Source organism: Moschus berezovskii, chromosome 19, assembly GCF_049115385.1.
Source record: "Moschus berezovskii isolate FMDL1 chromosome 19, NW_MosBer_1.0, whole genome shotgun sequence".
Classification (NCBI taxonomy): domain Eukaryota; kingdom Metazoa; phylum Chordata; class Mammalia; order Artiodactyla; family Moschidae; genus Moschus; species Moschus berezovskii.
Genome location: NC_142478.1, coordinates 43,674,006 through 43,701,314, shown reverse-complemented (window position 1 = coordinate 43,701,314; position 27,309 = coordinate 43,674,006). Strand labels below are relative to the sequence as shown.

The 27,309-nt window shown below is 36.8% G+C and overlaps 1 protein-coding gene across 2 annotated transcripts in view; it reads left to right on the top strand.

Annotated features, from left to right (window-relative positions):
• Positions 1–26,922, top strand: part of RXFP1 (relaxin family peptide receptor 1) — a 60,811-nt gene extending 33,889 nt beyond the window's left edge. The window contains exons 9-16 of one of the 2 annotated variants that reach the window (XM_055404756.2): positions 447–518; positions 6,164–6,235; positions 9,831–9,902; positions 10,902–10,973; positions 12,819–13,048; positions 15,217–15,627; positions 16,667–16,885; positions 26,560–26,922. In XM_055404756.2, the coding sequence (XP_055260731.2) occupies positions 447–518; positions 6,164–6,235; positions 9,831–9,902; positions 10,902–10,973; positions 12,819–13,048; positions 15,217–15,627; positions 16,667–16,885; positions 26,560–26,861 (1,450 nt within the window). In that variant the 3' untranslated portion in view covers positions 26,862–26,922. The remainder of the gene's footprint in view (positions 1–446; positions 519–6,163; positions 6,236–9,830; positions 9,903–10,901; positions 10,974–12,818; positions 13,049–15,216; positions 15,628–16,666; positions 16,886–26,559) is intronic. The other variant, XM_088828049.1, reaches the window with a different exon arrangement.
• The last annotated feature ends 387 nt before the right edge of the window (positions 26,923–27,309 follow it).

Genomic DNA, 27,309 nt, shown 5'->3' with positions numbered 1-27,309 from the left:
AGCTTAGAGTAGACATATTCCAGCACCTCCACTTTAAATCACAGCAACTACCCAATGTGAACGAGTAATATTGTGGTGTTGGGGCAGGGGTATATTTTGTTAGACAGACATGCCATGAAGACTGCACAGGCGACTCTAAGACAGTTATACTGATACTCAGACTGTATTCTCAGAGGTCGAGATTTTTCACTCTTATCCCTGCGGAGCTCTTCCCTAAAACATTTTAAAATGTGAACACTATTTTACTTTTATCATCATTAAAAGATCTGGGAAATTTAAGATTAAAATGAGCTTGGATAATTTATCATACTATTTCAACGTATCTTGATATGGAAATGCATTATACATAATTATCTTTGTTTTTGCAGGCTGTTAATCTCCTCTCCAATAACTTACCTGTAAGTTACCTCCAGAAACTACAACATCTTTTTTCTTTTTGCTTTCAGAGTAATGAGGAAAAACAAAATTAATCACCTTAGTGAAAATACGTTTGCACCTCTCCAGAAACTAGATGAATTGTAAGTTTGATTACACACATATTTTGTAAGTTTGATTACACATGTAGCACTACTTCTGTATACCCTGAGCCACAGGTATTTCAGGAATTCTGAAAGCTTAACAAATATGTGTTAAAGGAAACTATAAAATAAATATCTGAGGAAAGTGAAGTAAAGGAAACAGCTGTGGAGGCGAATAAAGCCAGGGGAAATTAATAAATAAATTACATCCATCATCACTTTAACCCACTGCTAGAGACAGATAGAAAAATTTATCTTTAAATTTTGTAGAGAGTGAGGATTCCGAGATCAGGAGATAAAAAGACATCACTTTGCTGGTTCTGAAACCAAAGGATAATCTTGGATCTGTAAGATTAGACACTGCCGTGGATAACAACATCCAAACCTGTAATAACGGTCAAGAGAGCAGCTTGAAACAGCTATTTATAACATCCCATTTTAAGATCAATGACACAGTTCCGAAGGACAGTAAAGCTAGTCTCTGATGAATCAAAGCCTTGAGGTCAAGCCACATAGTAGTTGATTCTCCAAATAAAATATACGTAAGACAATGGAGGAAGCCCATGCTCTTCAGATAGTTTTTCTTTATTTTTTTATGGCTTAATTTCTTCAATTGAAGTTTTGTTAAAGTCTGGGCTAGCCACTAGTTTGATTTCATGTTTTCTGAAAAGAATCTGTAGTGTGAACAGAACTACATGTTTTGACAATTAGCTGGGCAGAACTTGGATTCATTAAAACTTTTCCATAAAAAATTAAAGAATGTAACTAAAATGTTGCTCAGGACACCTTCAGTTCAGTTCAGTCACTCAGTTGTGTCCGACTCTTTGCGACCCCATGAATCACAGCACGCCAGGCCTCCCTGTCCATCACCAACTCCCGGAGTTCATGCAAACTCATGTCCATCGAGTTGGTGATGCCATCCAGCCATCTCACTCTCTGTCATCCACGTCTCCTCCCGCCCCCAATCCTTCCCAGCATCAGAGTCTTTTCCAGTGAGTCAACTCGTCGCATGAGGTGGCCAAAATATTGGAGTTTCAGCTTTAGTCCTTCCAATGAACACCCAGGATTGATCTCCTTTAGAATGGACTGGTTGGATCTCCCTGCAGTCCAAGGGACTCTCAAGAGTCTTACCTGCATACTAAGACAAGTGGAGGAAACACATATGCCACAGGCAAAAACATCCCTCAGGAAACAATCCAGCATTCTGCTCCAAAACGTCAATAAACAAGCCATTGAAACCCCAACATTTTTTTCCATAACTTTAGGCTTGAAACATTTTTTGGTAGACAGTTCCAATCATTCACAAAACATACAAGAAAAATCTTAATAGGTATCAGAACCAAACATCTGCTGTAATGACTCCTGGTGTCTGGCAAATTAACTATACCATCAGCACACAGGAAATTATTTTATTCTCAGCAGTTCATGCAGGTGACTCAAAAGGTATTATCTAGCCATTAAAATGCAAGTTAGTCAAGGGGTCCATACTTTTCCTTGTTTTATCATACTTGCAACTCCAATTTGAATACCAGAAGGCAATTTCTCCAAATTCTAACTTGCACAGTGGCCCTAAGGTGTGGGTGCAAGAAAGAATAAAGTCAGGGGAAATTAACAAGTAAAATACATCCTACACTGCTCTAACACACTGCCAGAGAAGGACAACAAATTTATCTTTAAGTTTTCTAGAGAGTTAGGATTCAGAGACCAGGAGATAAAAGGACACCACTGTGTTGATTCTGAAACCAGCAGTGAGCATGGGGCAGGACAGTTTAGTCCTAAGTCAGTGCTAATCCAGGTTCAGAGGTAAAAGAAAGCAACAAAGGGGCAGAGAGGGTCCCCACACCAAGACTCAGTCCTACCTAAATCCTGTCAAATCCCATGCCTGAAAAATCAGATTTACAAGGATGAAAATGGCAGGTTTTCTAGAGTTGGTGATGGACAGGGAGGCCTGGCGTGCTGTGATTCATGGGGTCTCAAAGAGTCAGACACGACTGAGCAACTGAACTGAACTGAACTGAACTGAATGGTTTTACATGAATGAAAGTGAAAGTGTTAGTTGCTCAGTCTTTTCTGACTCTCTGTGACCCCATGGACTGTAGCCCACCAGGCTCCTCTATCCATGGAATTCTCCAGCCCAGAATCCTGGAGTGGGTGCTATTCCCATCTCCAGGGAAACTTCCAGACAGAGGGATCAAACCCATGTCTCCTGAATTGCAGGCAGATTCTTTACCATCTGAGTCACCAGGGAGGTCCCTTATGGCAACCCACTCCAGTGTTCTTGCCTGGAGAATCCCAGGAGCAGGGGAGCCTGGTGGGCTTCCGTCTATGGGGTCGCACAGAGTCGGACACGACTGAAGTGACTTAGCAGCAGCAGACCTAAAATGAGTGACTCTCCCTTTGAAAGAAGGTTGGACTACATTCTCTGCCCCTCCTTGCTTGATCCCACTGACAGAATTGATGAGGGCAAAATTAGCAATGCTCAGATTCACTTCTCAGAGCAGAGTCTAAACAGTTCTGGTGAGACTTCCCTGGTGGTCCAGGGGTTAAGACTCGGAGCCTCCACTGCAGGGGTATGAGTTCCATCCCTAGTCAGGAACTAAGATCCCACATGCCCCACTGTGTAGCCAAAAAAAATTTTCTTTAATTTAAATAGTGGCAGAAACTTTGCTACATACTTAAGTTATTATTACTTGTGCTTTTTTAGTTTTCTTTTAATAAGATCTATGTATTTGTTGACCATTATGGGTCTTCTTGGCTCCATGGACTTTCTCAAGTTGCAGAAAGTGGGGACTGCTCTCTAGCTATGCTATTGCGACTTCTCATCACTGCAGCTTCTCTTATGGAGCACTGGCTCTAGGCATGTGGGCTTCAGTAGTTGCAGCACGTGGGCTCAGTAGTTGCAGCTCTTGGGCTCTAGAGCACAGGCTTCAGGAGTTGTGGTGCATGGGTTTAGCTGCTCCAAGGCACGTGGGATCCTCCTGGACCAGGGATTGAACTTCTGTCCCCTGCATTGCAAGGCGGGTTCTTAACCACTGAAACACCAGGGAAGCCCAATTTGTGCTTTTAAAGCAACTACTCAAGGTTACAATGTGTATCCTGAGCCCATTCAGAAATGGACCTCAAGTCCAGTTGAGTTTAGACCAACTTTTCTAGAACAAAACTGAGAAAATGGTCTTTGTTCTTGTCACTTAAGATTTAAGCCAAATGGTCCCCATTACTTGATCGATGATGAAAGAATTATTTGTCAGAATTTGCTCTAATAGCCAAAGCCAGCACTCTCACCAGAAATGGCTGAACATGGTAGTTCGAGATTTAAAGGTCTAGTGGACTCTTCTAAATCTGTTTTTCACATTGCCTCACTAGCATGATCTATATTTTACTTGGCTTCCCATACAAGGAGCTGGAATCATCCTGCCCCTTTTACTTAAATATGAAAACAGATCTTCAGTCTATTTATATACTGCCAGTAGGGATGGAAAGAATAGCTAGTCCAAAACTAAGCCATATGCTGGGAAACCCAGATCTTACACTGAAAAAGCTCACACCCTTCAGGAAAGAATGTGGGGACAGGAGAAGTTTTAATATGATGCTATAAGTGCTATATGTGAGAATGCCTAACTCTCCCAGTCTTGAAGGAGTGACACGTGAAAAGAATCATTTTTTAAAAGTATAGTTGGGCTTCCCAGGTGGTCCAGTGGTTAAGAATCCACCTGCCAATGCAGGGGATACAGGTTCAATCCCTGGTCCAGGAAGATCCCACATGCCAAGGAGAAACTAAGCCCTTTATCCACAACTACTGAACCAGTGCTCTGGAGCCCATGAGCCACAACTGCTGAAGCTGGCACACCTAAAACTCCTGCTTTGCAACGAAAGAAGCCGCTGCAATGGGAAGCCTGAGCGCTTCAACTAGAGCGTAGCCCCCACCACCACCACAGCTAGAGAAAGCCTGTGGGCAGCAACAAAGACCCAGCACAGCCCCCCAAAAAGTATAGCTGATTTACAGCGTTGTGTTAGTTTCAAGTGTATAGCAAAATGATTCGGTTTTGCATATCTATTCTTTTTCAGATTCTTTCCCATTATAGGTTATTATTACAAGATACTGAGTATTGTTCCCTCTGCTATACAGTAATTCCTTGTTTTTTTTCTAAGCAGAATCTTAAAGGTGTTCACCTGAAGGACCAGAAGTAAAGCTTTTTCCAGGTAGAAGGAAGCACCTATGCAAAAACCTGGAGGTTAGAATACTGAGGTGCATTCAGGTCCTGGTGAAAGTCAACTTAAGTGAGCAGAAAGTGGTAGGAAACTAAGCTGGACAGTATAAAATATTTAAAGACTTTTTTCTATCACACTAAGCAGTTTTGATTTTATCTGTTATGCAGCAATGAGCTATTGAAGAATTTTTAAAGGGGGATGAAATTTTTGAAAGATTCCTTTGGTTATCAAATCAGAGAATCTATCCACATAAACAATTCACCCATAAATATGTAAATAACAAAAACAGTCTCAAGAATCATATTACAATATGAAAATAGAACATTTACAGCAAAGACATTTATAATTCTGATTATATTACTTACTTGTTTTTCACTTTAAAACTCAATCTAAAAAAAAAAAAATTCAATCTAAAACTGCCCTGCCCTTTCAAATTCAATAATCTAACTTCTGATTTATAAGCACTCCAATTTACATAGCACCTAGATCTACATTCTTACGTCCCCCTGTGGCAACTAATACTTCTTGAGGATAGATAGGGAAAGTGGTTAGACTTTCTCTTAGTTTCTCGTGATGACATTGGAGAAATCAAGCCTATCTTGTTTAGAAGAATTCTAGGCCTTTCTCATGAAAGTTGCTACTATAAAAGCTACCATAAGAGCTGATACTGTCCAAAATCTTCTCACAGCTAAGCTACAAAGTCACACCACAGTGGGCAGCCCAACCTCTACACATATATGAAGTATCCTGCCCCAGGAGTATATAAGACCTCGTGCATATCAGCTATGGAAGAAACTGGAACCTGAAATAATCCACTTCCAGTTAAAAACCATAATCAACCGAAACAAAAGAAAAAATTAAGTCTCCAAACCATATTTCTACTTTAGCACAGAAGGAAGAAAAGAAGAATGGATGGGAGGGAAAGAGGGAGGTGGCACAGGGAAAAAAGAGAAAAGAAGACAGCACAATAATAATTAAATTATAAAATTGGATCTATTAGAACCAGATCAAATACCATCAAGCATTGTCTCTGAATGAGGAATAAAATTAGTAAATATTTTTATCTTTTACATTTCATTCCCATTTTAAAGTTGTGACTTCTGTTAATTTCCTGGTGGCTCAGTCGGTAAAGAATCAACCTGCAGTGCAGGAGGCCCAGGTTCCATCCCTGGTTTGGGAAGATTCCCTGGAGAAGGAAATGGCAACCCACTTCAGCAGTCCTGCCTGGAAAATCCCATGGACAGAGGAGCCTGGTGGGCTACAGCCCATGGCATCGCAAGAGTCAGATACAACTTAGCAACTAAACCACCACCACCGATTAATATAACTCATTAATAGCACTGTTTGAAAGTTGTGTAATGGTTTTCTAATAAATCACAGAACTATGGATAAAGTCTTAAGAAAATAACATGACATGTTTGCAATTATTTCCCTAGGGATTTAGGAAGCAATAAGATTGAAAATCTTTCTCCACATATCTTTAAGGATCTGAAGGAGCTCTCACAACTGTAAGATTAATATGAATTTTTATCTTTATTTTTAATTTGTTTCATTTTCTTAAATTGCCGTTAGAGTACACATGAGTATGTGTGTTTACCATTTTAACCATTTTTAAGTGTACAGTTCAGTGGTGTCAAGTTCATTCACACTGTTGTGTAACCATCACCACCATCCACTTCTGGAACTTTTCCTGCTTTCCAAACTGAAGCTCCATACCTATTAAACACTAACTCCCCATCGACAGCCCTCCCCAACCAGCCTCTATCACTGTTTGGTCTCTATGAATTTGGCATCTCTAGGTACTTCATATAGGTGGAATCACACATACCTTGTTCTTTTACAACTGGCTTATTTCACTTAGCCTAATGTCTTCAAGTTTCATCCATGCTGTAGCATGTGTCAGAATTTCTGAATATTATCATCCATATTAGCAATCCATTGTGTGTAAGTACTACATTGTAGTTATCCATTTTTCCATTGATGGACACTTGGGTTGTTTCCACCTTTTAGCTGTTATAAGTAGGGCTGCTATGAACATGGATGTGTAAATATCTGTTAAAGAACTCGCTTTCAATTCTTTGGGGTATACAGCCCCCAAAATAGTATTACTGGATCGTAATGGTAACTCTATTTTTCATTTTTTGGGAAACACCCTACTCTTTTCTATAGTGGCTATACTATTTTACATTCTCACTAACTGCACAAAGATTCTAATTTCTGCACGTTTTCAACAGCACTTGCAATTTTGTATTTTTTTAATAATAGCCAGCCTAATGGATGTGACATGGTATTTCATTGTAGTTTTGATTTGCATTTCTCTAATGATTAATGATGTTGGGCATCTTTTCATGTGCTCATCGGTCATTTGCACATCTTCTTTGGAAAATGTCTATTAGGTGCTTTACTCATTTTTAAATTGGGTTGCATTGGCTTTTCATTGTTAAGCTGTGTATGCATGCTGAGTCACTTCAGTTATGTCCTACTCTTTGTGACCTTATGGACTGCAGTGCACCAGGCCTGTCTGTCCCTGGGATTCTCTAGGTAAGAATACTGGAGTGGGTTGCCATGCCCTCCAGGGATCTTCCTGACCCAGAGTTCAAATCTGCGTCTCTTATGTCTCCCTCATCGACAGGTGGGTTCTTTACCGCTAGTGCCACCTGGAAACCTCTGTTAAGTTGTAAGATCATATATATTTTAGAAAGTAAATAATTTCAGATATACGATTTACAAATACATTCTCCTATTCTGTAGGTTGCCTTTTCACTCTGCTGATAGTGCTTTCTGATGCACAAAAGTGTTAGATTTAGATGTAGTCCAGTTCTTATATTTTTTTCTATTGTTACCTATGCTTTTGGTATCACATATACAAGAAACCACTGCCTAATCCAATGTCATGAAGTTTTTCTCTTATGAGTTCTTCTAAGAGTTTTATAGTTTTAGCTTTTATATTTAGGACTTAGGTCCATTTTTAGTTAATTTTGTACATTGTGGAAGCTAAGGGTCTAAGTTCATTTTTTTTTTTTTTTTTGCATATGAACATCTATCTGGTTTTCCCAGAACCATTTGTTGAGAAGTTTGTCCTTTCCCCATTGAACAGTCTTGGCATGTGTTAAAAATTATTTGACCATATATACAGAAGTTTGTTCCTGGGCTCTCTCCATTCTATTCCATCATCCTATAAAACTGTCTTTATGCCACCAGCAACACACTATTACTGATTACTATAGCTTTGTAGTAAGTTTTGGGTCAGAAAGTAAGATCTCCAATTTTGTCCTTCTTTTTTCAAGGCTTATTCAGTTTCCCTTGAGATTCCAAACAAATTTTAAGATGGATCTTTCTATTTGTTCAGAAAAACCATCACTGTGATCTTGATAGACATTACACTGAATCTTTAGATTGTTTTGGGTAGTATTGCCATCTTAATGATTTTAAATCTTGGCAAGCCACTCCAGTACTCTTGCCTAGAAAATCCCATGGATGGAAGAGCCTGGTAGGCTGCAGTCCGTGGGATAGCTAAGGGTCGGACATGACTGAGCGACTTTACTTTCACTTTTCACTTTCACACATTGGAGAAGGAAATGGCAACCCACTCCAGTGTTCTTGCCTGGAGAATCCCAGGGACGACGGAGCCTGGTGGGCTTCCGTCATGGGGTCACACAGAGTCAGACACGACTGAAGTGACTTAGCAGCAGCAGCAGCAGCAGTCCCAAAACACAGAATGTCTCCATTTATCGGTGTCTAATTTCTTTCAACAATATTTTGTTTTCACAGTGCAAGCCTTTCACCTTTATTCAGGTTATTGGGGTTTTTTGGCTGCACTGGGTCTCCATTGCTGCATGAGCTTTCTCTGATTATGACCAGCGGAGGCTACTCTTCATTGCAGTGTGGAGGCTTCTCATTTTGGTAGCTTCTTCTGTGGCTCAGTAGTTGTGGTGCATGGGCTTAGTTGTTCTGTGGCATGTGGGATCATCCTGAATCAGGAATCAAATCCGTGTTCCCTACATTGGCAAACAGATTCCCAACCTTTGGACTACCAGGGAAGCCTCTATTCAGGTTATTCTTCTGATGCTGTTGTAAATTAAATTATTTTCTTAATTCTTTTTCTAGATTGCTGAGGGTTGATGTATAAAGATATATTTGATTATTCATCATTGTCTGATTACTGTGCATTCATTTTGTATTTAACAATTTAGTTGAATTTGCTTATTAGTTCCAACAGTTGGGTGTGTCTGTATGTGTGTGTGAAATCTTTAATGTTTTATACACATAAAATGGGCTACCCTGGTGGCTCAGATGATAAAGAATCTGCCCACAATGCAGAAGACCTGGGTTTTATCCCTGGTTCGAAAAGATCCCCTGGAGAAGGAAGCAGCTACCCATTCCAGTATTCTTGCTGGAGAATTCCACGGACAGAGGAGCCTGGTGGGCTACAGTGGATCATGGGATCACAAAAAGTCTGACACCACTGAGCAACTAACACTTTCACTTTTCACAAATAAAGCATCATCTGTAAACAGAGAAAATTTTACTTCTCACTTCTCAATTTAGATGCCTTTTATTTTATTTCTTGCCTAATCCTTCTGGATAGAACTTCTAGCACCATCTTCATTTCTTTGTTCCTAGCCGTAAAGCCGTTTACTTTTCACTTCATGCTCATAACTTGCTAACACAATATGCCACTATTTGACATGATTTATTGTCAAAAGCACTCAATATGGTTTAATTCATTCAAATTTTGACTAAATGAGATTCTTTTTCTTTTATTTAAATCACAGCTGATGATAGGCAAAATCTGAAGTGGTGTGGCTTCCGTTTGGGAAGTCTGCAGGTTCCCTGGTGTGACGATCGAGGACCACCCCACCTTCATGATCATGTGGTCTTAGCTTTTCTCTGTCACTGAGACACTTACTGAGAGCCACACATGGTTCTAAGAGTTCTATCTACATTAATCCATTTGAATGTCTAACGAGCCCTATGGTACAAGTGCCACTGATATATTTTTTTGATAATGTTTACAAGCAACCCTCAGTCAACAGGTATACTTCCTCTTTACTCAAATCCTTTCTAGAAATGACCAATTACTGCTCTTTTTTTTTGAAACAGGAATCTTTCCTATAACCCAATACAGACAATTCAAGCCAACCAATTTGATAATCTTAGCAAACTCAAGTCTCTGTAAGTATACACTGATGGGGATAGTTTTATGATACATTTTTAATTTATATACTAATAGCTAATAAATTCTATAAAATAAGATTAATAGAGTCTTGAATCAGAAGCTTTATTCCCAGGATGCTAGTTTAACTCTGCCATATGAGTACTTGCTGAGCTATAAACAAACAGATGGCTATTAGTTTAATCTTTCATATTTATGAGCTAAAAATTAGATAATAAGTAATCACCTTCTATGTTTTATAATCACCAGGAGCTTATATTGGATTGTTTGTTTTGATCCTCTGAAGGCATCTATGCATATTTTATTCTTTCATTAGCACTGGGGGTATCTAAGAGTTTATTATAACTATTGTTATCCCAAAGTAGAATGTTCTAGGTTATATAAATCTTTACTTGCAGCACACACACACAAACACACACACATGAATTATGTTCGATTCTATGAATTGCCTTAAGAAGGTGTGCTTCAGGTCTTTTCAGTGTTCCCTCAGTAAAATGTCATTTTATTAGAAAAAAATTATTAAAAAATTATTCGAAAAATTTCAAGAATGTAAAATGTCCCTCTATGCAATTGCAATGTCATCAAAAGGCAATATTTATTCATTTATTTCACAAATATTTGTTGAGTAGTTACTATGAAAAAAGCATCATGCGACAATCTATTAGAAGCCAAAAATTGACATAGGAAAGATATAGAATCAATATAAATATAAGTATTTATATTGTATATAAATAGCAGAGTCAAAAAGGCATTGGGGGAAAAAAGGGTTATTATGGGATCACATGAAATCATGTGTGTGAAACTTTGGAAAATTGTAAAGCACTATAGGATTTTAAAAATCTTTCACGCAATGAAAGGAACTGGGAAAGTGCCTAGGGAAGGCTAAGTATGAATGTTTAGTTCAGAATAAGTGTTAAATAATTGTATATTAAACTGTCCTTCACAAAAGCTCATTATACCCTGCATAAAATATGTTTTTTGATAATTTTATATTTTAGCAGCCTAGAAGGAATTGAAATTTCAAATATCCAACAAAGGATGTTTAGACCTCTCATGAATCTCTCTTACATGTAAGCAGATGTTTTTCTTGTTCTTCACCTTGATTTTTAATCTTTTAGATTTCTACCTATATTGTGCTAATACCCAAATATGCAGTACATCCAATTTCTTAACATTTTGTACTGACTAATTTGCCTAAACAATAACTAACTTTTAAAGCATAGATATAGGGTGAGGTGATTTTTAGTTGTCCGTGGTTTGGTCTGAGAAAATGAAATGAGATTTGTTTGAGTGTCAGACCACAGGAGTGTGGAGGGAACCCACTCAGGCCTGTAAGCTCTAATGACCTCTCGTGACATTCACAGACATTCGCTTGTCCACTGAGCTAGCAACTGGTGCACATGGCATAAATGCAACCAGATGGAAAAGTAGGAAGTCACATAAAAACATCAAACAGTTATAAATAATTCATGTAAATGGAGGAAGGAAGAGAGAAAGCCTCCTCAGTGAAAATTGCCCACAGTGTCAGTGCATGATGGAGCAAGGGTGTATGGATAAAATGGCAAACTTTGGAAAATCTTGTATTCAAACATCATGTCTCTTCTTGCCATCATTACATGCTTTATAAACATTTTCTTTAGTTGAATGTAGTATTTAGCAGTATATATATATATATATATATATAATACACACACAATATTAGAGTGATCACCATGCCAAGGCAATTAATTCTCAATAATTTAGAAAGCATCATGGCAGCCACAACCACTCTATAATCTTGCTTGTATTTTAAATCTAACAGAGGACACTGATTTTTTTCCCATAATTCCTCAGACCATGTTTATAAAAGTTTTCTTGGTTATGCAAAACAATATAAAGCACTCTGACTAAATCTAGCAAAGCAAAGTTTATTGAAAGAAAATGGTGTAACTCATAAAATTCAAGAAACAACTCAAGGACTAGACTTGAAATGAGCAGATCCTGGGATCCAGGCAGCAAGAGTTAAACAACAGGACTATAGACTGTAATTGTCAGTCTGTAATTATTTTGTATTACTACAGCTCTTTATATTATAAAGATCATTTATACTTTTTGCCAGAGTACATGGCTTTAGGGGCAAATAGATCTAATTTGAATACTAAATTTATGCACTTAGTAGAAAGTTTCCTAGCAGATAATTTGCCTGCATTGAAGATTCATCTCCTCATATGGTCATAGCAACACCAACCTCATTGAGCTGATTTAAGAAGTTATTCCTGATTTGAGAAGTTATACTTAGAAGATGCTCAATAAATGGTGTGGGTATTGGTAGTACACAGTAGTAATTACGGATTATCCAGGTGCTGTCTTTTATTAACAAGGGAGGTCATTCTACTGATGAAAGAATTCACTCAACAAATATTTATCAAACACCTTATCATGTACCAAAATCTAGTGTGAGAATAAACGTGTTAGCAAGTAGTTACAGACCATACAACTTCTATAATAGAAAAGCCATAGAAGCACAGAGGGAAAAGCCTTTAACTCCCTTCCCCCGGGTTTGGAAAAGCAAAATCAATTGCAGCAACACAGGGGTTATGCACCAAGCACTGAAAACCCAGTAACAGTTTCCTTCAGTGGGTTATCCTGATCACATGACAACAATTGATTTACATTCTAAAATATGTCTAATGCTTGTCTGTTCATTATGCCCATTTACTGCTCTCACTCACGCATTCTTTTATAGTAAAATCAAGTTAATAAGAATTAAACTTAAGTTTCTTAATAAAACTTTAATGTCCCTAACGTTTTACTTTTGTTCCTCTGAGACTGATATTAAGATGTTTTCTTTTTACAGAGGAAATGGAGAAAATAGATATTAAGGTAGAGTGACACTTCAGTTTAAAGTCTTATTTTCCCTTCTCTTTGCACAACAGCTATTTTAAGAGATTTCAATACTGTGGCTATGCACCGCATGTTCGCATCTGTAAACCAAACACTGACGGACTCTCATCTTTAGAGGATCTCTTGGCAAGCATTATTCAGAGAGTTTTCGTCTGGGTTGTGTCTGCAGTTACGTGCTTTGGAAACATCTTTGTCATCTGTATGCGACCTTATATCAGGTCTGAGAACAAGCTGCATGCCATGTCAATCATTTCTCTCTGCTGTGAGTATTTCCTGGCTGAAGAGGAATTAGAAGTTTTGAAATATATAAAAGTGTTACTATTAGAAAATAAGTAACCAGAGTACTAGAATCATGGGATGTTAAAATTTTCTCCCCTCTGCTTAGATATTTTCTAAGCATTCAATGAAATGCTACATGAAAATAAAGTGATAAGAAAGTTTTTAAAGTAAGAAAACTCAGTCACCTTACACAGATTAATGAAGCATTCATTCATTACTATTGTCTGATAAGGAAACATTTGTTCATTCACTTTCTTCTCTAAAGGTATAATATATTGTGAGTTAGTCGCTCAGTTGTATGCGACTCTTTGTGACCTTGTGGACTGTAGCCGCCAATCTCCTCTGTCCATAGGATTCTCCAGGCAAGAATACTGGAGTGGGTTGCCACTTCCTTCTCCAGGGGATCTTCCTGACCCAGGAATCGAACCCGGGTCCCCTGAATTATAGGTAGATTCTCTACCGGCTGAGCCACCAGGGAAGCCAGTGTAGTATTTTTAGAAAACACGTAAAATTTTTTATTATGAATAACCTTGAAACCTTTCATCGTCACATTTTCACACCCAGAGCTCTGTGTATTTTTTGTGTGCGCATCCAGTTCGTAGACACTAAGTTCAGACATTATTGTTCTTCTGGTCTCTGAGCTTCTAACATCTTTTCCATTCATAATTTGAAATATTTAAATAAAAAGTGTTTGAAGTAGTATTAAATTTTTTTAAGTTGTTGAAACGTGATTGCAAGGTAATATGTTAAATGAAGAATATAAAAAAAAAAAAAGAAATGAAAGCAAGAAACTAGTCTTCCAGTTGCTTATAATCTGGGTCAAGTGGCCTATAATTCACCCATACTCCTTCAAGCAAACTTCCATCTACATGGTGTCCTACTTTTTATGAGTGCTGTGCTATGTCTTACCCCTACACTCATTCAAAGTCTAAGGCTGAACTGTTTTTTCATTGCAAACTGCCTGAGAAACAGAACTCAGAAATTGTTAACTACTTTGTATTGCTAGCTATAAAATTTTGAGTTCACTCAATTTCCCTGGTAAAGGCTAGAATATAACCTCAGTGTTTAAAGATTAAGGCTAGCCTTGTGATTTATACTGTGATGTGATTTGAGGATCATTGTGTAGAATGCTTGCACGATAAAAAAAAATCTCTTTATGATATGCAATATTTACTTAGAAAATACACCAAGAAATGTATCACATGAACAACTGATTTGGAGGAGTCTGAAAAGAGGCAGAGAAAGATGTTAACATGGGAAGAAAGAACCAGAATAGTTTTGCTTAGACCACCTCTGGATAAGACATTTAAGCCCCTTAAAATTATACTAACTACAGAGCACTTCATAATTATTCATATCTTCTAAATTATAGACCTAAAAATTCATAGTCATTACTCTATCATAGCAGCTTCTGAAATACTTTCTCTGGGATTTTGAATGACTTAACTTCTTAAACTGGGAGAATTTCAGTGGAAGAAATGAACCAAATTATAATACCCCTATCTTGTCCATCGGAGAAGGCAATGGCAAGCCACTCCAGTACTCTTGCCTAGAAAATTGCATGGACAGAGGAGCCTGGTAGGCTGCAGTCCATGGGGTCGCTACTAGTCGGACACGACTGAGCGACTTCACTTTCACTTTTCACTTTCACACATTGGAGAAGGAAATGGCAACCCACTCCAGTGTTCTTGCCTGGAGAATCCCAGGGACGGCGGAGCCTGGTCGGCTGCCGTCTATGGGGTCGCACAGAGTCGGACACGACTGAAGCGACTTAGCAGCAGCAGCAGCATCTTGTCCATAATTGAATGCAGAGCATAGTTGCATTTTACTCATTTATTCAGCATTTCTAGGTGATGGGACTAGGAAGGAAAACAAAACAGACAAGACCCCTGCTCTTGCAGACGTGTGTGTTAGATAAAAGCAGAGACATGCTTACATATTTAGCTTCAGAGGATGCTATAAGCATGGTTATCAGAGAGAGTTGATGAAACGGTCCTCACCCATAAATGAATTCTTAGAATGCATCTTACCTCCCCCGAAGATAGAGACACTTGTCTATTTGGGGCTAATGTTAAAAATATTACTATTTAATGATAATTCCATTTCACCTATTTATTTGTCTACATTTGTTAAATTTACTGATTCCTACAGGTGCCGACTGCTTGATGGGAATCTATTTATTTGTGATTGGAGCCTTTGACCTGAAGTTTCGAGGAGAATACAATAAACATGCGCAGCTGTGGATGGAGAGCATTCATTGTCAGCTTCTGGGGTCCCTGGCCATTCTGTCCACAGAAGTATCTGTATTACTTTTAACATTTCTCACATTGGAAAAATATATCTGCATTGTGTATCCTTTTAGATGTTTAAGACCTGGAAAATGCAGAACCATTACAGTTTTGGTTCTCATTTGGATTATTGGGATTATCGTGGCTTTCATTCCACTGAGCAATAAGGAATTTTTCAAAAACTACTATGGCACCAACGGAGTATGTTTCCCTCTTCATTCAGAAGATGCAGAAAGTAATGGAGCCCAGATTTATTCAGTGGCAATTTTTCTTGGTAAGAAATTCTGTATTAAAAGCCTTTTCAAGGACTTGGCAGTCCAGTGGTTAAGATTTCCCTTTCCGATATAAAGGGTGCAGTTTCAATCCCTGGTCAGAGGGACTTCCCTGGTGGTCCAGTGGTTAAGAATCTGCTTTGCAATTCAGGAGATGTGGGTTTGATCTCCTGGCAAGGGAACTAATATCTCACATGTTGTGTGTTGCCATCCAAAAATGAAAAGAAAAAAAAAAAATAGCAAAACCAAAATCAATCCCTGGTCAGAGAACTAAGATCCCACATGTCTTTCAGCCAAAAAAAAAAAATCAGAAAAAAATATTGTAGCAGACTCAAGACTTAAAATGAGTATTTTTTAAAAGCCCCTTTATTTAAATGCTAAAATAAGTCACAATATGTATCTCATTATGCCTTTTAACATTTACATTTTAATTTCAGATCTTCTAGCCAGAATGGACACTGGGGGTGGATTTTATCAAAACTCCCTAAAGGGAATTTTTTTCTAAATTGCCACTTTATCATATTAATTCACATGTGATGCACTTTAATAAAAGACAAGACATTAAACACTTGCATTTCATGCATTCACCCTACTAATACTAAGCAAAATATATTTCAACTCTTTGCCTTTATAATATGAATAGATTCAAAGTAGTAACACAGGTATTTAGCTTGGGAGTAGACAAGTGTTTCCTTTTGAAAAAATATTCTCAAAGTATAATTTAAAGTAACTGAATTATTAAAAAAATAGATTAATTTAATAAGCCCAGGATATTCACTGAATCACTATAATCACTGAAATCTATTTTTAATATGTCAATTTAAAATTAAACATTTCATCATCCTTATAACTTCAACAATATTTAAATTTTTTAATTCATGATTTTTGCACTTCAGTAATTCTTATAATGGAGAAGGCAACTTATAAAGAACAAAAAACACATTGTGGTCTTTGCCTTCTCCTTTATAATAACAGCTAAGGGTATGTGTGTTTTGAAAGAATGCTCATATTTATTAATAATAATCTATGTGTTCTTAATAGGTATTAACTTGGCAGCATTTATCATCATAGTTTTTTCCTACGGAAGTATGTTTTACAGCATTCATCAAAGTGCCATAACAGCAAATGAAGTACGGAATCAAGTTAGAAAAGAGATGATCCTTGCCAAACGGTTTTTCTTTATTGTATTTACTGATGCATTATGCTGGATCCCCATCTTTATACTGAAATTTCTCTCATTGCTTCAGGTAGAAATACCAGGTACAAATTTTTTCTTCCTATAATGAAATAATAAATCTGTTTCTATAGAGTTCCTCTAGAAAGAGTATTAAGATCCCTAACAGTAACTCATTTCAAGAATCATAAGTCAGTTACATGTAGTTAAAGCTCTGTTCACTGATCAAATGTTTACTAGGAGGAAGTTGCTTAGTTCTTTTTTCCCTAAGCCATTTCCTCTTATTTTTAGATTAATGTTATTTACTTGTAAATTAAGTTTTTTTCTTAAATGAAGTGGGACCCGGGTTCGATTCCTGGGTCAGGAAGATCCCCTGGAGAAGGGAATGGCCACCCACTCCAGTATTCTTGCCTGGAGAATTCCATGGAGAGAGGGGCCTGGCAAGCTTCAGTCCATGGAGCCACAAAGAACTGGACATGACTGAGCAACTAACACTTTCTTAAATGAAATAGTTTTCTTTTTAAAATTTTCAATGTGTTAAAGTGTAGTTGCCTTACAATATTACATTAGTTTCAGGTGTATGACATAGCAATTCAGTAATTTTATAGATTATACAACATGCAAAGTAAATATAAAATACTGACTATATTACCTGTGCTATACAATACATCTCTGTGACTTATTTATTTTATAACTGGCAGTTCATACCTTTTAATATTGTTCATCTATTTTTTTCTACCCCCAGGCCTCTCCTCTGTGGTTCAATTTAGTTCAGTTCAGTTCAGTCGCTCAGTCGTGTCTAACTCTTTGCGACCCCATGAATCACAGCACGCCAGGCCTCCCTGTCCATCACCAACTCCCAGAGTTTACCCAAACTCATGTCCATCGAGTCGGTGATGCCATCCAGCCATCTCATTCTCTGTTGTCCCTGTCTCCTCCCACCCTCAATCCCTCCTAGCATCAGTCTTTTCTAGTGAGTCAACTCGTCGCATGAGGTGGCCAAAGTATTGGAGTTTCAGCTTTAGCATCAGTTTATTCTCTGTATCCACGAATCTGTTTTTGTTTTGATATATTTGTTTGCTTGTTTTGTTTTTTAGATTCAACATATAAGTGAAAACATATAGTATTTGTTTTTTTCTGTCTGACTTATTTCACTATGCCTAACCCACTCCAGTACTTTTGCCTGGAAAACCCCGTGAACGGAGGAGCCTGGTAGGCTGCAGTCCATGGGGTCGAGAAGAGTCGGACATGACTGGAGCGACTTCACTTTCACTTTTCACTTTCATGCATTGGAGAAGGAAATGGCAACCCACTCCAGTGTTCTTGCCTGGAGAATCCCAGAGACGGGGGAGCCTGGTGGGCTGCCATCTATGGGGTCGCACAGAGTCGGACAGGACTGAAGTGACTTAGCAGCAGCAGCAATACCCTCCAGGGCCATCCATGTTGTTACAAATGGCAAGATTTAATTCTTTTTTTAATTAAGCTTGAGTAATATTCCATTGTGTTTATATACCACATCTTTTTTATTCATTCATCTGTCAATGGCCTTTTAGGTTGCTTCCATATCATGTCTATTGAGAACAGCATTGGAATGAACATTGGGATATATATATGTTTTTGGATTAGTGTTGTCATTTTCTTTGGATATATACCAAGGAGTGGAATTGCTGCATTGTACAATAGTTCTATTTTTAATTTTTTGAGGAAGTTCCATACTATTTTACATTGTGGCTACACCAATTTATATTCCTATCAACAGTGTACAAGGGTTTCCCTTTCTCCACATCCTCACCAACATTTGTTATTTCTTGCCTTTTTGGTGAGAGCCACACTGACAGGTGTGAGGTGATATCTCACAGTGGTTTTGATTTGCATTTCTCTAATGATTAGTGTTGTTGAGCATTTTTTCATGTGCCTGTTGACCATCCATAAGTCTTCTTTGGAAAAATTGACTACTCAGGTCTTCTTCCTATTTTTTAAACAGATTTTTTTATATTGAGTTGTATTTGTTCTCTATGTATCTTGGATATTACCCCTTGTCAGTCATGTCTTTTGCAGGTATCTTCTCCCATTCTGTAGTTGTCTTTTATTTTCTCAATGGCTTCTTTTGCTGTACGAAAGCTTTTTAGTTTAATCAGGTCTCATTTGTTAATTTTTTGTTTCCCTGGGCTGAGGAAATAGAAACTAAAAAATATTTCTAACACTAATGTCAGAGAGTCTACTGCATATGTTTTCTTCTAGTTTTACAGCTTTAAGTCTGACATTTAAGGTCTGAATCCATTTTTAATTCATTTTTGTATAAGGTATAATGTGATGTTCTACTTTTATTCTTTTCAGTGTAGCTTGTGCATCTTTCCCAACAATCACTTATTGTAGAGACTGCCTTTTTCACCTTGTATATTCCTGCCTCCTTTGTCATACATTAACTAACCATAAATGTGTGGGTTTATTTTGGGGCTTTCTATTCTGTTCCATTGACTGTGTCTTTGTTTTGTGCTAGTGCCATACTGTTTTTAAAAATTATGTATTTATTTTTGGCTTTTCTGGGTCCTTGTTGTAGTGCATGGGCTTTTCATGCACAGGCTCTTCATTGTTGTGTGTGGGCTTTCTCTAATTGCAATGAACAGGGACTACTCTCTAGTTGCTGTGGATAGACTTCTTCTCATTGAGGTGGCTTCTGTGTTGTGGAGCATGGGCTCTAGGGCATGCAGGCTTCAGTAGTTGCAGCATGCAGGCTTAGTAATTGTGGTGCATGGGCTTAGCTGTTCCATGGCATGTGGAATCTTAGTTCCTGGACTAGGGACTGAAACAATGTCCCCTGCCTTGGCAGGTAGATTCTATTTTTTTATTTGTCTGTGCCAAGTCCTAGAGCAGCATGCAGACTCTTGGTTGCAGCATGTGGGATCTAATTTCTAGGCACACTGCATTGGGAGCTCAGAATCTTAACCAATGGACCACCAGGGAAGTCCCAGCAGGTAGATTCCTAATCACTATAGTACCAGGAAAGTCCTCATGCTGTTTTGATTATGGTAGCTTTGTAGTATAGTCAGAAGTCATGAAGTATGATACTTCCACTTCTGTTCCTCTTTCTCAAGATTGCTTTAGCTATTTGGGATATTTTGTGGTTCCATACAAATTTTAGTATTCTTTGTTATAGTTCTGTGAAAAATGTCATGGGTATTTGGATAGGAATTGCATTGAATCTATAGATTGCACCGAGTAGTATGGATGTTTTGACAATATAAATTCTTCCAATCCATGAAAATGGTACATCTTTCCATGTATTTGTATTATCTTCAGTTTTTTTCATCAGTGTCTTACAGTTTTCAGAATACAGGTCTTTCACTTCATTGTTAGATTATTCCTAGGTATTTTATTCTTTTTGATTTGAGTGTAAGTGGGATGGTTTTCTTGCCTTCATGTTCTGATAGTTCATAATTGGTATATAAAAATATACATCTGGTCCTGGACTTTTGTTGAAAGTTTTTTAATCACAGATTCAATTTCAGTGATTGGTCTGTTCATATTTTCTATTCCTTCCTAATTCAGTCTTGAGAGATTGTACCTTTCTAAGTATTTGTCCATTTCTTTTAGGTTGTCTGTTTTATTGGCATATTGTTTTTCATAGCAGTTTTATGATCTTTCTATTTCTATGATGTCAGTTGTAACTTCTTTTTCATTTCTGATTTTATTGATTTGGACTCTCTTCCTTGTTTTTATTATGAGTCTGGTTAAAGAATTATCCATTGTGTTTATCTTTTCCAAGAACCAGCTTTTAGTTTCATTGATCTTCTCTATTGTATATTTAGTCTCTATTTCATTTATTTCTGCTCTGCTTTTTATGATTCATTTCCTTCTACTAGCTTTGAATTTTGTTTCTTCTTTTTTCCATAGATCCTGTAGATGTAAGGTTAGGTTGTTTATTTGAGATTTTTCTTATTTCCTGAGGTAAGCTTGTATTGCTGGGCTTGTATTGCTGGATCAGTGGTAAAGAAACTGTCTGCTAATGCAGGAGACATGGGTTCAACCCCTTGGCCAGGAAGATTCTCTGGAGAAGGAAATGGCAACCCACTTCAGTATTCTTGCCTGGGAAATCCCATGAACAGAGAAGTCTGGCAGGCTACAGCTCATGGGGTCACAAAGGGTCAGATACAACTTAGCAACTAAACAACAACAACAAAGCTTATATTGATATAACCTGTCCTCTTAAAGCTGTTTTTGATGCATCCCAGAGATTTTAGATCATCTTGTTTTCATTTACATTTGTCTCTAGGTTTTTTTTTTACTTCCTCTTTGATTTCTTCAGTGATCTGTTGGTTGTTTAGTAGCACATTGCTTAGCCTCCATGTGTTTTTTGCAGGTTTTTTCTTATAGTTGATTTCTAGTCTCATAGCATCACAGTCAGAAAAGATACTTGATATGATTTCAGTGTTCTTAAATTTACTGAGGCTCATTTTGTGGCCTAGCACATGATCTGAAGAATGTTCCATGTGCACTTAAAAAAAAATACTCTGCTTTCAGATGAAATTTTATATATTGGTCTAATGTGTCACTTGGGCCAGTGTTTCCATATTGATTTTCTGTCTGGATGACCTGCTCATTGATGTGAAATTTTAAAATCCCCTACTATTATTGTGTTACTGATGATTTCTGCCTTATGTTCATTAATATTTGCCTTATATATTTAGATGATTATATATTGGATGCACATGTATATATAATTGTTCTATGTTCTTCTTGATTTGATCCCTTCATTATTAGGTAATAAAAGTCTTTGTCGCTTGTAACAGTCTTCACTTTAAAGTCATTTGTCTGATATAAATATTACTACTCTAGCTTTCTTTTGATTTCCATTTTCATGGAATACCTTTTTCCATATTTTTCCTGATTCTCTTTTATAAGATTTTATGTTTCTAGGAATGTATCCATTTCTTGCAGATGGCCCGGTTTGTTGGCATATAACTGTTTGTATTCTTCTCTGATGATTGTTTGTACTTGTATGATATCAATTGTAACTACTTTGTCATTTCTAATTTTATCCATTTTGATTCTTCTCTGTTTTTCTTGATGAATCTGGCTAAAGATCTATCAATATTTTTTTCAAAAACAAACTATTAATTTCACTGTTCTTTTCTGTTGTTTTTAGTCTCTATTTCATTTCTTTCTTCTCTGATCTTTATTACTTCCTTCTTTCTACTAACTTAGGCCTATGTTTGTTCTTTTTCTAGTTCCTTTAATTAGAAAGTTAGGTTGTATACTTGGATTTTTTTATTTCTTGAGATGGTGATGAATCACTATAAACTTTCCTCTTAGAACTGCATTTGCTGTAGTCCATAGATTCTGTAGGGTTGTGTTTCTATTTTCAGTCATCTTAAGATATTTTTATTTCCTCTTTGATTTCTTTGTTGGCCATCAGGTTTTTAGTAGCATGTTGTTTAATCTACACATTTGTGTTTTTCCAGTTTCTTCCTGTAACTGGTTTCTAGTTTCATACTGTTGTGGTTGGAAAAGATGTTTGATATGATTTCAGTCTTATTAAATTTATGAAGACTTGTTTTGTGGCCTAGCATGTGATTTATCCTAGAAAAGGTTATTTGCACATTTGAGAAGATTAATCTTCTGTTTTTAACGGAATATTCTGTAGATATTTATTAAGTCCATCTGATATAGTGTGTTGCTTAAAGCCACTGTTTCCTTATTGATTTTCTGTCTGAATGACAGAAAATCATTGATGTGAGTGGGGTATTAATGTCACTTACTACCTTATAATACTGTCAATTTCTCCCTTTATGTCTGATAATATTTGCTTTATATTTAGTGCTTCTGTGTTAGGTACCTATGTGTTTACAAATGTTATATCCTCTTCTTGGATTTACCCCCTTTTCATTATATAGGCGACACTCTTTGTCTTTGGTTTCAGACTTCTCTTTAAAGTCTATTTTGTCTGATATGTATATTGTTAACCCGGCTTTCTTTTCATCTCCATGGAATATCTTTTTCCATCTCTTCATTTTCAGTATGTGTGACTCTGTTCTGAAGTGACTCTCTTGTAGATAGTATACAGATGGTGCTTATTTTTTAATCCATTCGGTCACCCTGTGTCTTTTTTCTGGAGCATTTAGTCCATTTACATTTAAAGTGATTATTCATAGTTATGTACTTATTGCCATTTTGCTGTTTCCTGGTTGTTTTTAGTTTTCCTTTTTGTCTTTTAGCATCTTCCTTGATTTTCTTTATTGTTATGTTTGGATTTCCTTTGTGTGTGTGTGTGTGTGTGTGTGTGTATCTGTTGTTGGTTTATGGTTTGCAGTTTCCTATATATACATACACACACACATATATAAACTTTTTATTCTACATTTTATTTCCCTGTGAAGTTTCATTTTGATGTCTATTTTACAGCATTAACTGTTTAAGTTATACTTGATATTTATTTTACAACTTTTGTATTTAATCTTCATATTAGTTCTTTTAAATAGTTGATCCACTGCCTTTTCTATATATTTACATTATCCATAAGATTTTTTTCCTCATATATATTATTTTTTTATTATGGCCTTCTTTTTTCACTTGGAAAAGTCCCTTTAACAGTTCTTGTAAGGTTGGCTTGGTAGTGATGAATTTTTAAATTTTTTTCTTCTTGGGAAACTCTTTAGTGCTCTTTCAATTCTGAATGATAACATTGCCAGGTTATAGGTATTTTTCTTTTAGCACTTTCAATACATCATGCCACTTGCTTCTGGCCTGAAAATTTCTTCTGAAAACTCAACTTGTACGCAACTCTTTGTCTTTCTCTTGTTGCCTTTAAAATTCTCTCTGTATCTTTAACCCTGCCATTTTAATTATTGTATGCCTTAGTGTGTATCTCTTTGAGTTCATTTTGTTTGGGACTTTATGTGCTTCCTGGATCTGGATATCTGATTCCTTCTTCAGGTGAAGGAAATTTTCAGCCATTATTTAATCAAATACATTTTCCCACTTTCTGTCTCTTTTCACCTTCTGGTACCCCTAATAATGCAAGTATTTGTATACTTGTCTCAGAAGTCCTTTAAACTATCCTCATTTCTTAAAATTATTTTTTATTCTTGCTATTCTAATTGGGTGATTTACACTATTCTGTCTTCCAAGTTCTTCTGTATCACCCAATCTACCATTGATATCCTCTAATGTATTAATTGCTCAAATAAATTACACTCAGTGTGTTGAAATTCTAATAATTCCATGCTTGAGATGACCAGAAAGGAACACAGGTCAATATGATTATCAAGTAATTGCTACATTTTTTCAAAAACATAAGAAATCTTTATTCCTGGAATACATAGCAATTTAAGGAACATTACCCCAGGGTGTGAAAGATGATAAGGCACTCTTGATATTTCAAAATAAGGTGCACCACACTCATTAGGATGGTTGTTCTCAAAAACAGAAAATAACAAGTACTGGTGAGGATGCGGAGAAATTAGAACTCTTGTACTGGTAGGAAAGTAAAGCGGCACAGCTGCTATAGAAAACACTATGGTGGTTCCTCAAAAAGTTAAACATAGAATTCCCATGGGACCCAGAAATTCTAATTCTGAATATATACCCAAAAGAACTGAGGTTAGGGAACCATACATTCATACACCCAAGTGCAAGGCAGCATTATTCACAGAAGTCAAAATGTGGAAATGAAACAACCCAAGTGTCCATCACTGGATGAATGCTTAAACCAAATATGTTATATACACACAGTGGATTATTAGTCAGCCTTTAAAGGGAGGAAATTCTGATATATGCTACAATATGGATAGATTCTGAAGACATTATGCTACTGAAACAAGCCAGTCACTAAAGGACAAATACTGTATGGTATGATTCCACTTACATGAGATAACTGGTGTAATCAAATTCACAAAGACAGAAATTTTGTGAATGCTGTTGTCAGGGATTAGGGGGAGGAAGGTATGGGGGTTATTGTTTAAAGGCACAGAGTTTCAGGGTGGAAAGACGAGAAAGCTTTGGAAATGGATGGTGGTGATGGTTCACAACAATCTGAATGTAGTTAATGCCACTGAACTGCACACTTAAAAATGGTTAAAATGGAAATGTTTATGTTATGTAAACATTAAAATAAACAATAAACAATAAAAATGTATAAAATCCTGTTAACTGTATGCGTATTACAATATGCACTCACACTTTAAAAATTTATAAACATACAATTTTAATTTTGCTTTTTCCCACGGTTAGTGGTGATAGTGCCTTACATTTTACATGTAAAAGAGGGAATATAGCATAAATTAAATTATAAAGAAAATCTGAGTATTTGGTAGTTGCATATATACTACAGTAATTTTAAGATAAGTTTAGCCAAAGATGCTTTACTGAAATAAATATATAGTCAAAAGCCTTAAAATGCATACGTTTTTCAAACCAAATAAATAGCAGAAATATATTAAGGATAAGTCTATATATTCTAAGAAATACTACATGCACAAACTAATAATTAAAACACTAGCAAAGGTATGATTTAAATACTAAACAATATTGTTTTTCCTAAAATTGAATCATATCAGAGTAATATGTAATCACCCAGTAAAAAGAAAAAAAAAAAACAACATTTCTAGCTACTAGAATTCTTTTGTTGATGTATTCAGGAAGTTACTTAGCCAGAAAACTGTTCCTTGAAATAGTTCAGTTCAGTCGCTGTTGTGTCCGACTCTTTGCAACCCCATGAATGACAGCATGCCAGGCTTTCCTGCCCATCACCAACTCCCAAAGACTATTCAAACTCATGTCCATTGAGTCGGTGATGCCATCCAACCATCTCAACCTCTGTCATCCCCTTCTCCTCCTGCCTGCATTCTTTCCCAGTGTTAGGGTCTTTTACAGTGAGTCAGTTCTTCATATCAGGTGGCCAAATTATTGGAGTTTCAGCTTCAGCATCAGTCCTTCCAATGAACACCCAGGACTGATCTCCGTTAGGATGGACTGGTTGGATCTCCTTGCAGTCCAAAGGACTCTCAAGAGTCTTCCCCAACACCACAGTTCAAAAGCATCAATTCTTTGGTGCTCAGCTTTCTTCACAGTCCAACTCTCACATCCATACATGACCACTGGAAAAACCATAGCCTTGACTAGATGGACCTTTGTTGGCAAAGTAATGTCTCTGCTTTTTAATATGCTGTCTAGATTGGTAACAACTTTCCTTCCAAGGAGTAAGCGTCTTTTAATTTCATGGCTGCAATCACCATCTGCAGTGATTTTGGAGCTCAAAAAAATAGTCAGCCACTCTTTCCCCATCTATTTCCCATGAAGTGATGGGACCGGATGCCATGCTGTTAGTTTTCTGAATGTTGGGCTTTAAGCTAACTTTTTCACTCTCCTCTTTCACCTTCATCAAGATGCTCTTAAGTTCTTCTTCATCTTCTGCCATAAGGGTGGTGTCATCTGCATATCTGAGGTTAATGATATTTCTCCTGGCAATCTTGATTTCAGCTTGTGCTTCATCCAGCCCAGCATTTCACATGATGTACTCTGCATATAAGTTAAATAAGCAGGGTGACAATATACAGGGTGAAATGTCAGCACCCCCTCAAATACTGGCACCCTGGAAAAACATCCTGGAACTATGAGTAGACTTGGTATTTAATTATGTGACATCGTCGGGGCGGGGGGTGGTTAAAACTAAAAATACAGCTGGGGGAGAACTAAGGAAAAGATGTTTACATACCTTGTAAACATTCACAAAAACTCAACAAATTTCATTTTTTTCTTCCAGCTACCATAACCTCTTGGGTAGTGATTTTTATTCTGCCTATCAACAGTGCTTTGAACCCAATTCTCTATACTCTTACCACAAGACCATTCAAAGAAATGATCCATCAGTTTTGGTATAACTACAGACAGAGAAGATCTATAGACAGCAAAGGAAGTCAGAAGACATATGCTCCGTCATTCATCTGGGTAGAAATGTGGCCCATGCAGGAGACGCCTTCTGAGTTAATGGAGCCAGTTCTTTTCGCAGACCCCTCTGAATTATCACTTATTTCTCAATCAACTAGACTCAACTCCTATTCATAACTGACGGATACCAATTTCTACACAGAGAATAATGTGAGATGTTTCATGATGGATTTAAGAGTATAAAGTAAATGCCACAAAATAATTTATAATAATGGCTAAAACCAATTCACTTAGAAGGACATGAGGTTATTTGGGAGAAATCAAAATGACTAATGCCCGTGTAAAGGGAAATAAATTATATTGATAATGTGTATGTATTAGTACATATTTTGGATAGGAAATTGAGAGAAATATATTTCAGAAAGGTTCATTTGTTCTATTAGCATGCATTTACTGAGTACCCACTATGTGCATGGCACTGTGGTAAATTCCTGGGAGCAGATAATAAAAAATCTTGCAATGTTAAATTGTGTAACTACAAGAATATATTAATACAAAGTCCACCTGCAACTCTTAGTTTAAGGTACAGCTTTGCCTGTCTTGAAAACATAAGGATCATGGACAC